Source organism: Caretta caretta, chromosome 9, assembly GCF_965140235.1.
Source record: "Caretta caretta isolate rCarCar2 chromosome 9, rCarCar1.hap1, whole genome shotgun sequence".
NCBI lineage: Eukaryota > Metazoa > Chordata > Testudines > Cheloniidae > Caretta > Caretta caretta.
This window is the reverse complement of record NC_134214.1, coordinates 49,676,552-49,688,482: the sequence shown is the minus strand read 5'-3', so window position 1 is coordinate 49,688,482 and position 11,931 is coordinate 49,676,552. Positions and strand designations below refer to the sequence as shown.

The following is an 11,931-nucleotide window of genomic DNA, read 5'->3' as shown; positions in this document are numbered from 1 at the left end:
CGTAGCCCATGGCGGTGTGCTGGGGAGGGTGGTTTGTCCCGTCTGGGAGTGGTCTGGTGTGCCTTGGGATGGGGCAATGATGTGCTCTGCGGGAGCACTGTACCCAATGGGCAGCTGTTGAGGGCGGGGGGGCATGCAATGGAGGTGTGCTCTGGGAGGGGTGACTGTGTCTCAATGTTGTAGCAGTGGCAGCATGCGCTGCGGTGGGAGCGCGCACCCTGTACCGCTGTGTGCGGGCGGGGCTGTGCCTTGCGGCGGGGGGCGGGGCGCTCCGCCAGCTCACGAGCGCTCCCCAGGGCTTTGCCGCAGCCGCTCGGGAACACGGGACCGCCCGGCCGCCGGCGGGCCCCGCCCCGGGCACAGTCCAGGCCGCCGGCGGTGAGGATGGCGCAGCAGTGCGAGCGTGGGGCGGCGGCCGTGGCGATGATCCGCCTGAACAACCCCCCGCTCAACGCGCTGAGGTAACGGCCGGGGCTCCCCGTCACACTGGGGGAGCCTGGCAGCAGCTCCCGGGGTGAGGGGCGCGCTGCAGCGCCGGGAAGGGCAGCGGGGCACCCCTTGTTTCGTGCTGAGCCTGTGCGGTGGTGGGCAGAGCCAGTATCTCCGCTCGCCCGTGCACCTCGCCTGGGGCTGGGCTGGGCTCCAGCACCTCCCTCCGCACAGCTCCCTCCGCAGCAGGGACAGGCCGGGGTTCGGCGGCCGAGCCCCAGTAGCGCGGTGTGCCGGGTGTGCCCCGGTCGGACACGCACAGCCGGTGCCCTGCAGAGATACCCTGACCCTGTACTCTGGCCCTGGCTTCACAGAACCCTGGCACTGGAAGGGAATTTGGCAGTGTTGCAGAATTAGCTGGTGGTTTGTCTAAACATTAACCTGCTTACTTTATAATCAATTGACTTTTACTGCATTTACTTAAAAAGACAAAAGTTCCTTGTGTGGGCACTGTAGTGGGAAGAGAGCCTGAGATATACGCCCGTGTATCAGAGGCCTGGTATTAGGCAGGCCCTTCTCACAGAATCTGGCAAAACAGTGCTGATATTGCAGAAATACACATTCCTAAAAAGTACTAAGCATAGAGTACTCACACAAACACATCCCCATATCAAGGATGGTACAAAAACATTCCCCAAGGATAACAGGAACACACTGAGCTCTCTTAAAAGAAAAGGTCAGGATAACAGTACTGTACGCAATAAAGATGTTTTAGTTGAACCAACATGTACAAGGTGATGGGTGATAACTAGCCATGTCAGGGCAGTAACTATGTCAGAGGCAGTACGTAACTTGTTTGTATCAGGTTATAAAGATGTATCTTGGAGGGAATATCTTTGTCTGGGGGGGAGGGGGGGGAATGGAAAGTCTCACCATTCACTGAGCTGCCTCCATTGTCATGGGCATATATGTCTTATGTGGGCGGCGGGTGAACCGCTGGCTCGGGGAGGCTAGACCCCTCCCTGCTCCTTCTGCCCAAGCCTCCACTCCTTCTGTGCCAGTCAACAGAGCCCAGAGGTCCCCCTACCACTGCAGCTACTGGCTGCACCCCTGCCACAGTGCCGAGAGGCCGGGCAGCATAGCCCCAGCCCCGGAGTGCCAGGAGGCCAGGCAGCTCAGCCCCAGCCCTAGCCCTCCCAGCGCTGGGAGGCCGGGCAGCGCAGCCCTGGTGCCAGCCCCATCTGGGGCCATGGCACACAGGAAGAGTTGCCTGCAGAACGGGAAGCAGGAGGGGAAGTGGGGGCGAGGCCACACGTGGCTGTTTGGGTAGGCTCAGCCTCCTCCAGCCTATGATACCTGCCTCCCTTGATGTCTTAGTATCCTCATAGAGTCTGACAGGTGCTATTACCGTGCTTTGTTGACAATAAACCAGGCCTGGTGCCTTCGTACCTTAATGGATCTTGTGATCATTGGGCAGTTCGCTTGAGGTCTACCATGCTGGCTGTCTGCACAGAGCTGGGGCAGCATGCAGGCAGAACACACACACACACCGCCAAATATCTAACCACAGGTACTGTAATCCTCCATGAAATTAACTCAAATGTGTACAGTCCTTCACCATTTTGATAAAAAGAAACAGGAGCACACATCAGGGGTGCTGGAACAAATTTTTATAGTGGGGGTGCTGAGAACCATTGAAACAAACTGTAAACCCTGTATATGATGGAAACCACTTCAAGTCAGGAGGTGCTGCAGCACCCCTAGTTCCAGCACCCATGGCACACATACTTTTTAGAGTCTCTGTAAAGCAGGAGGGAGCCCAACCTGGCTTAAAGAAGCACAAGAAATTGAGCATCACCGTCAACTAAGTTTTTCTCTGAGATTTTCAAAGGGAAGTTTCAGTTTTCTTTGTTAGGGATGAAAATAAATGTGTTTCATATCCACAATACCACCACCCACTTTTAAAATGGATAATATTCTGGAAATTAAACATGTTTAGGACTTTGAAGGAATTTAAGAAGGTCTACTTTTTCAGATTCTAATTTTGATGTCCAACTTTTTTTTTTGATTCCCTTAATCTGCAAATATTTTTGTTGAAACACAAATCTGTTGGTTGATGTAGATCTAAACTGATCTTGTGCATATATTAGTTTAAAATAAAATTATTACTATGGTTACCAAATTAATGAGTGCTGTTGGGAGGGCACTCTTTGCAGTGCCTGTGGCTTTGGAACTTGTTCCCCTTCCTTGGTTCAAAACAGCCCAAACTTGATGGCCTGTGGGGCACACTATAAAGCCCATCTCTTTTCCTGAGTGCCTGTAAAGGTTGTTGAGTCATCAGTGTTAAATGATTGGAAAAGGATGATTGTTTCAACTTTTGACTGTGGGTTTGTTGGTTGGGGCGATTATATGGGATGGAATTGGTGCAATTTAGTAAAAAATTAAGGGAATTATTGATCTATATTTTATGTCAAAGGGGCCTAGAGCTTTTCTGTACTGGGTAAAAGTGCAGGTTGTCGTAAGGGTACAATTTGTAAAGCTGAAAATGGATGAGAACTTAATTGGGTGGTAACAGACTGTGAATCCTTATGATGATTCAACCAGATGATATTCTAAACAAAAAGAACCCTTAACCATGCTTGTAGCTGTTTCCTTTGCCTCATATTGACTCAGGTTTTCTAGGCTTCAGAGTGACAGATAAATATTTGGAATATATATATAATAAGATTCCAAGATTGTCAGAGAAGTCTACAGAGGAAACATTCTCTCTCAAATAAATAAATCAGTTTTAGAGGTGAGTACGAGAAAGAAATGTAACTAGTCAGAGGCTTGGAAGGCAGTGCATTCGGCAGAAGCAGGGCTCCCCAAGGCCCAATTTTGCAGCTCCCGCATACCAACAAACTCCCGCAGAAGTCAGTAGAAGTTGCTCAGATGCAGCACTTCCCCTCACTGGCCTGATTCTGTAGCTGCTGCTGCTTTCCTATGAGTTCAGGGGAAGTGTTCGTAGCCTCTTAAAATGTAAAAGGCATTGTGGGAGAGGCACCTGGGCTTTGCTGGAGAGAGGGCTCTGTAACTGTTTTCTTCCGAAATATCAGAGGCTCTTCCCTTATGCAGAGCTCAGGAACTTTGCAGGAGAACAGAGACTCCACCCTGCAGCAGAACGGAGATGGACAGATGACTTTTCCACAGTGTCTTTTAAATATCAGATGTCTGAGTGCAACTTGCTCTTTCAGCTCAGGAATCCTAGACTCCCCTTGTCTGTGCAGCTCAGGAACTTTTCAGCAAAGGGGACTTTTTCTCTTTGCTGAGCTTTAAGAGAAGAGCTGGTCAGAAAAAAAAAATTCCTGCAAAATACTTTACAGGTTGTTTTTTTGGGGGGGGTGGGATTTGTCCTGAATTAGGATGAGACACGAAAAAAGCAAATTATTTTGCTGGAAACAAATTAATGGAAAATTTCGTTTTGGGAGAACCAAAACGGATTTTCCCAGCTGCCCGCCTGGCAGGCTCTTGTCCATTTTACTTAATTGACAAGAGCCTTCCTGCCTGGCTGCCTGAGAGCCAGAGAGCTGGCATGCTCAGCCTCTCGCCTTCCTTCCAACCCTGAAGCCACAGGAGCTGAGTACCCCAGCTCTGTGCCTGTCCAACTCCGTAGAGCTAGGCAAGGAGGCTGAGTGTCCTGGCTCTGTGCCTTTTTGGCCCCAGAGCCTCGGCAGGTGTCTGTCAATTTCATTTTCTGCCTGCAGCAGGGAGCTGTCATTTTAATTGACCCCCCATGGAAAAAAAATTCCATTTTGCAAAAAAGGGGTATTTCTTTGTCAGAAAATCATCCTGGCAAAAATTGGAGCCAACTCTTCTTATCCACAAGAGAATAGCTCTCCAACTGATACTGGGATACCGTAGACAGTGTTCACATTTGAAAAGGGATGTTGATAAAATGGAGACAGTGCAGAAAAGAGCTACAGAAATTATCTGAGCACTGGAGAAAATGCCTTACAGTGACACTGAAAGAGCTCAATCTGTTTATCAGAAAGAAGATTGAGCAGTGACTTGATAACCGTGTGTAGGTACTGTGATGGGTTCGGTTACAGAGACCCCCTTGGGACTGTCACCTGACATGCTGGAATTACCTCTGAGCCTGTTTCCTGCCAGCTTAGGACTCCAGAACCCTGCCTTGTTGAACCAGACATGCTAGCCTGCTGCAACACAGACTCAGGTCTGGTCCACACCCCCAAAGCCGCAGACTTTAACTAAAAACTGCTTAGCAGGTCACCTATCTCCAACACCCAGATACCCAGTTCTCAATGGGATCCAAACCCCAAATAAATCAGTTTTACTCCGTATAAAGCTTATACAGGGTAAACTCATAAATTGTCCACCCTCTATAACACCGATAGAGAGATATGCACAGCTGTTTGCTCCATAAGGTATTAATCACTTACTCTGGGTTCATTAATAAATAAAAGTGATTTTATTAAGTATAAAAAGTAGGATTTAAGTAATAACAGACAGAACAAAGTAAGTCACCAAGCAAAATAAAGCAAAAACACGCAAGTCTAAGCCTAATACATAAAAAAACTGATTACAGGTAATATCTCACCCTCAGAGATGTTCCAATAAGCTCTTTTCACAGACTAGACTTCCTCCTAGTCTGGGACCAATCCTTTCCCCGGTACAGTTCTTGTTAGTTCCAGCAGACATCGTAGGTGGAAACTAAAGGTCTTCTCATGACTGGCAGCCTCCTCTGTCATGCTCCACCCCTTTTTATAACTTTGGCCCAAGGCGGGAATCTTGTGTGTCTCTGGGTCTCCACCCCTCCTTCTAAATGGAAAAGTACCAGGTTTAAGATGGATTCCAGTATCAGGTGACCTGTTCACATGTCCTGTGAGACCCCAGCCACCATTCTTTTAGGGCTGGCCCTCACGTACCCAAGAAGGTTTGCAGGTAAATAAACCATCTACAATCAATTGTCCTAGTCCAGGGGTGGGCAAACTTTTTGGCCCAAGGGCCACATCTGGGTGGGGAAATTGCATGCAGGGCCATGAATGTAGGGCTGGGGCAGGGGTTGGGGTGCAGGAAGGAGTGGAGTGTGCAGGAAGGGGCTCAGGGCAGGGGGTTGGGGTGCAGGAGAGGTGCAGGAAGGGGGTTGGGGTGCAGGAATGGTGTGGGAGGGGGCTCGGGCAGGGGATTGGGGCACAGAAGTGTGCTCGGTGCTTCAGGAGACTCAGGGGTTTGGGGTGCAGGGTGCAGGAGGGGTTCACAGTGCGGGCTCTGGCCTGGCACCACTTACCTGGAGCTGCTCCAGGGTGGCAGCAGCACGCAGCAGGGCTAAGGCGGGCTCCCTGCCTGCCCTGGCCCCATGCCGCTCCCAGAAGCGGCCGGCACCACATCCCTGCGGCCCCTGGGGTGGGGGTGCGGGTGCAGAGGGTTCCACACGCTGCCCTCGGCTGCAGGTACTGCCGCCCCTCCCCCACAGCTCCCATTGGCTGCAGTTCCTGGCCAGTGGGAGCTGTGGGGTGGGGGCAGGGGCAGTGCCTGCAGGCGAGGGCATCGCATGGAGCCCTCTCCCCCCTCTCCCCCTTCAGGGGCCACAGGGACGTGGTGCCAGCTGCTTCCTGGAGCGCTGCAGGGCCCGCAACGCCACGGGGGTGGCAGTCCCACGGACTGAATCCAAAGCCCTGATGGGCTTAGTTTGCCCACCCCTGTCCTAGTCAATGGGAGCCATCATGATTCTAAACCACCATTAATGGCCCACACTTGCATAATTACAATAGGATCTCAGAGTTATACTTTATATTTCTAGCTTCAGATACAAGAATGTTACATGCATACAAATAGGAGGAATATATTCAGTAGGTATAACCCTTGTAATGATACCTTACAAGAGACTTTTTGCATAAAGCATGTTCCAGTTACATCATATTTATACTCATAAGCATATTTCCCTAAAATATATAGAGTACAACGTCATAGATACCTTCTCAGGGAGAAAATACGAGGTACTAAAGGGCTCTTTAATCTCGTAGAGAAAGACAGAACAAGAACCAATGGCTGGAAGCTGAAGCTTGACAAATTCAAACTGGAAATAAGGCACCCTTTTTTAATAGTGAGGATGATTAACCACTGGAACAAACTACCCCAGGAAGTGGTGGATTCTCCACCTCTTGATATCTTCAAATCAAGACTGGTTGTCTTTGGGGAAGATATGCATGAGCAAAGCACAAGTCATTGGGCTTGGTTGGATACCAGCATGAAATGTGATATACAGGAGCTAAGCTAGATTATTCTTATTTGTATTACCATAGTGCATAGGAGCTTATGTCATCTAATAGTCCTTTGTGGTCTTAAATTATGCATCTGTGAATCCACCAGTGCACCTCCTTAGATACACAGTCGTGCAAGATATGCAGCAAAGTTGTTGCACATCTTAGTAGATTCACTGGAGGACAGCTAAACTTTTGCACACCTTCCATTCTTCCCTTTCTGTGTATGTTAAGTAGTTTGCAGAAGGGAAACCCTTCTTCTATGAACCTCCTAAAGTCTGAGCAGAGGAGTGCCTATCTTGTGAACGCTAAGTGTTTGACAGCGGAGTCGGCTCTAGGTTTTTTGCCGCCTCAAGCAAAAAATTTGCTGCCCCAAGCTCCAAGAGTGCAACTGCCCAAGCAAAAAAAAAAAAGGGTGGCCGGAACGCCGTCCCTGGCATTGTGCCTCCCCAAGCACGTGCTTGCTTTGCTGGTGCCTAGAGCCGGTCCTGTTTGACAGAGAAAAATTTTGTTCTTGGCACTTTTTTTGTTTGTTTTTTTAAGAGGAAGCCTAGTTAACCTTCAGGGCTTCTTATGTTCTTTTTTTAAAAAAAGCTTAACTAACTTAGTTGAAATTGCTACTCGAAATAATATAAAATACAGGACAAGATCATTACAATTAAGAAAACCCTATGTATAAAAGGAGTAGGAATCGCATGTTAAGGTCATCTTCATAAGTATTTTCTTACCTTACAGGGCATACATTTAGTTAACAGTAGTGAAGTGAAAATTCACCATATACGTTCCAATATGTCTACAGAAAGTCAACCGCATGCACCCTTATGAACTCTCTGAATGTCTTTCTCATTATATAAACTTTGCACAAATACATGCATATCTTAGCTAGGCATATCTTGAAAGGGTTAAAGTTGTAGGAATGTGTACAGTGAATTTTCACACCATTGTTAACTGAATGGATATACTGTCATGGTAATGAAATACATGTGTAAATATAACTGGCCACTTCTATTCCTTTTATGCTCATTTTTCAACTCTGATATTTTTCAACTCTTGTGTATTATTATAATTACTTCTTATAGGAATCTTCATGGTAAGTTATGTTTTTTGGAAGCACATTCTAATAAGGATGTATGTTACTAACTTTGTATACATTGGGCCTGCAGCATCTGTCATGGGAGCAAGTGTATTGTCTGGACCTGACAAGAGTGAGAGGCTAGTGCAGTTAGGTGCTCCTCTTGGCCTTTGTCCTGCTTTCAGTAAAAATTGTTTTTCTTGCTAGAATTCTTAAAAAACAAAAAAACATGATCCCATTTATGAAAGCTACAAGCTGAGTGAGGGGAAAGGAAATTTTATGTACTAGCAGAGTGTCAGTTATTCCCTGGGAAAAATCAGTTCTGTGTTAGGCTGTGATAGGAAAGACAGGGAATGGAGGGTAGAATTGCCCCTTGGTATCAGCCTCAAGTGACTGATTTCCTTAGGCTTGACAGAAGGAGTAACCTGTGACACACACTTTTTTCCATAAAACCCCACAAATCTCTCCCCAGTGCAGATTAACTCCTGGTTTACCACACTTCTGAGCACACTCAGCATGTTATAACTGCTGATCATATCCAAAAAACTTTTTAATGTGTATTCATCCCATAGAAGATGAAATGGCTGAATTAGAAAGGTTTGATATCCAGATACATATAATTATATGCTTTGAAAAGAACCTTTAGTGAGTCATCTAGTCTGTTTCCCTGCATCATGGCAAAATTGGTTTTATTATCTTATCTGATTTCAGCATTCAGAGCCATTAGCAATGTAGTCCTTTGTTAATTACTGATGGTCATACATATAGTACTGTAGCGATGTTAAGACTCACTGGTGCAGCGCCTCCTGCTGGTCGTCTTGAGAATTAGCTTTTTCTAGCCTTTGGCACGCCCTCTGCAGGCCTGTGTCTTGCCTGCCATTGGCCCCGTGTTCCTCCCAAACCCCAGTGCCCCTTATCCTGGGGTTCTGCCCTCTGCAGTACCCCTACTCTGGGTCTCCCCTCCTAGGGGAACCCCCAACCCTCTAAACCCACCTTGCTTCAGTGACTACTGCCAGTCATCATCTAGCCTCTGCTCACTGGGGCAGACTGCAGTGTAATGGCCACTCATCATTGACAAGGGGTTAGGACCTGCTGCCCTTGCCTATCTCTGGGCTGCCCCTCTGCAGCACCAGTACCTTTTGGCCTTAAACAAGGCCTGCAGCCTGGGGTTTTACAAGGCTGGAGCTCCCCAGCTCCCTCTGCCCTTCCCCAGCACTGCTCCACCTCAGGTACCTTGCTCCCAGGCAGCTAGCCCTTCCCACTCCAGGACTAGAGTGAGATTCCTACAGCTCCTGGCCCTCAGCCCTCTTATAGGGCCAGCTGTGGCTGCTTCCCCCAGTCAGCCTAGCTTTTCCCAGCCACAGCCCTCTCCAGGGCTGCTTTTACTATTGGCTCTCCAGGGAAGCCCTCTCCCAGGGCTGTTTTAACCCCTTCAGTGCAGGAGCGGGGTGACCACCCTGCTACAAGTATGGTATCATAGATGGTGTGATGGATGCTTGGAGGGCCAGGTGGTGGAGAACACCTGACTTCCAGCCCCTTGTTCTCTGTCAGGGTAGTAGAGGTGGCTGTTCCTGACACTAAGCCAGGAATTTTCAGTTCTCCACCTCAACTTGGGCCTTGTCCCTTAAGGGGATATGATAGGAGGACCCAGGCCCTCCCACTCCATGTCCCTGTGGGAAGCAATACCAACATCAGTTATTGGGGGTGGACCACATCCACCCTGACTGAATTGGCCTTGTCAGCACTGGTTCTCCAAGGTAACTCCCTTCTCTTCATGTGCCAGTATATTTATGCCTGTATCTGTAATTTTCACTCCATGCACCTGAAGAAGTGGAGTTTTTTACCCACAAAAGCTTATGACCAAATAAATCTGTTAGTCTTTAAGGTGCCACCGGACTCCTTGTTGTTTTTGTGGATACAGACTAATACGGCTACCCTTCTAATACTTAACACCAGCAGGTTTTTCCCAGCAGCAAGTCTAAATCCGCTGCCCTGGGCTACTTCCCATTTATATGTCCCTTCAGTTTGGAGCCTGGCTACATGGGCGAGAGACGGGGTGGAGTTGAGATTATTATTAATCTTGTTTATCACAGTATTGCATAGGGACACACTGAGAATAGGGCCCACTTATGCTAGGCACTGTACAGATAGTAGCAGACACTTCCTGCCCCAGAGCACTAACACCCCAAAGAGACACTCAAGGCAGAATGTACAATGTGATAGCTACAGGTGTCATGAGAGTTACACAATTTTTTTATTTTTTGGGAGTGGGGTTTTGATGGGAAGAGATTGTCTGAATGGAAAGACCAAGGAAGGGGAGGAGACATTGAAGGTCAGGGGGCATGTGTGCAGTGGGGTTGAGATGAGGAGACTGTGAAGGAGGGTTTGCCGCAAACAGCCAAGCAGGACAGAGAGAAAGCCCCATCAAAACTGTCCAAAATATTGATGTCATTACCAGCATCCACAGGCCCCTGCTTAAGCTGGTCTTGCTGGCTTCAGTCTCTGGCTGTCTTCTCCCTTCACAGTAGCAGGCGCATTAGTCTGTATTCGCAAAAAGAAAAGGAGTACTTGTGGCACCTTAGAGACTAACCAATTTATTTGAGCATAAGCTTTCGTGAGCTACGATGAAGTGATGCTACGATGAAGTGAGCTGTAGCTCACGAAAGCTTATGCTCAAATAAATTGGTTAGTCTCTAAGGTGCCACTAGTACTCCTTTTCTTTTTTCTCCATTCGGTTTCTTTACCCAAGCCCAGGTGGTTGCAGGGTTAGATATCGCATGTGCCTCCAGAGGGCCCCCAGGTTGCAGTCCTGATTGACAGGCTCAATGGCAGCATTGTTGTTGATTTATTTTAGCTCTGCAGTTGTTCAGGCTTTAGAGCAAGGAGTGAAGAAAGCAGATGCAGATCCTGCTGTGAAAGCTGTTGTGATTTGTGGGACAAATGGGACATTCAGTGCAGGTAAGATTCTCTCTTTATTTAGTATACACACACATACTGAGTCAATAATTATTCCAACCTCCTATGAGAATTTTTCCACAGTAATTACAAGGATCATGGTGCACGATTCTGTGGTCCTTCAGAGTAGCTGCATGATCTGTAGTCTCACTATGCTTGTGTTATTCTAGCACAGGGGTTCTCAAACTGAGGGTCGGGATCCCTCAGGGGGTTGCGAGCTGTCAGCCTCCACCCTAAACCCCGCTTTGCATCCAGCATTTATAATGGTTTTAATTTATAAGGGGGGTTGCACTCAGAGGCTTGCTATGTGAAAGGGGTCACCAGTACAAAAGTTTGAGAACTACTGTTCTAGCAGTAACAGTCAACAATGACCAGATGTGTCTTTAATATAGTGTTTTTCATAGATAGACCAAATTAGGCAGACAGTGGCCTGTGATTGCAGGGGTAACTCTCATCATGATTTGAGATCAACTCAGGGAAGCACTCCCTGCAGAGGGCTAATTAGGTGTAGCCCCATCAAGATGACCTGCAAAGAGAAACTATTAACTCATCATATCGTAGTGTTGCCACCTGCCCTGAAATGGAAAGGGCTGTTTTACAGAGCTGCAAATCGAGACTGTTCAAGTTCTGACATTGATTGGCATTGAGAGCCCCTGATGGTTCCAGGAGTTGGGCTGAGGACAGATCCAGGGCCAGAACTGAGAGCTGCTGTATGCTGAAGGTGGGGTGTGGCAGGACAGCCCCACCTTCTCCCTGATGCACGGCTGCCATGTTATTTTATGCCATGTGGCTTTATGTCTGTGTACAGACCTGAAGCTATCCCTGAAACTCTCAGGCTGTGGTAGAAGTGTCTAGTGGTGGCAGCTGCTGCAGTAGGGGTCTCTCCCCAGATGAGCCACCACTGAGTCTCCCCAAGAGGTGGGGAAGGGGCAGACCCCACACACTGGGGGCCTGTGGGGAGCGAGAACCCAGTGGGGAAGTAGGTGGCTGGCTCCCTTACATGTTCACTTCCAGAGGGTGTAACCTTTGGGATGTTCGTAGAGAGGGTAATATTGCTCTTCAGCTGTGAGCTGGACTGCATACTGTCAGCCTGACCTCCTCTTTAACTAAACATTTTTGGGAATTTCAGTGCTAACTCCACAATGATGGTGGAGTTAGTTGTGCCTTATCTATCCCTAAGGTTTTATGACTAGGCCCAGAGAGAGGATTGAGATC

The 11,931-nt window shown here is 48.1% G+C and overlaps 1 protein-coding gene across 3 annotated transcripts in view; it reads left to right on the top strand.

The window, feature by feature from the left end:
• The first annotated feature begins 292 nt into the window (after positions 1-292).
• The window catches only part of EHHADH (enoyl-CoA hydratase and 3-hydroxyacyl CoA dehydrogenase), a 49,557-nt gene continuing 37,918 nt past the window's right edge, over positions 293-11,931 (top strand). The window contains exons 1-2 of one of the 3 annotated variants that reach the window (XM_048863747.2): positions 293-461; positions 10,616-10,719. In XM_048863747.2, the coding sequence (XP_048719704.2) occupies positions 385-461; positions 10,616-10,719 (181 nt within the window). In that variant the 5' untranslated portion in view covers positions 293-384. The remainder of the gene's footprint in view (positions 462-10,615; positions 10,720-11,931) is intronic. The other 2 variants (XM_048863745.2, XM_048863746.2) reach the window with 2 other exon arrangements.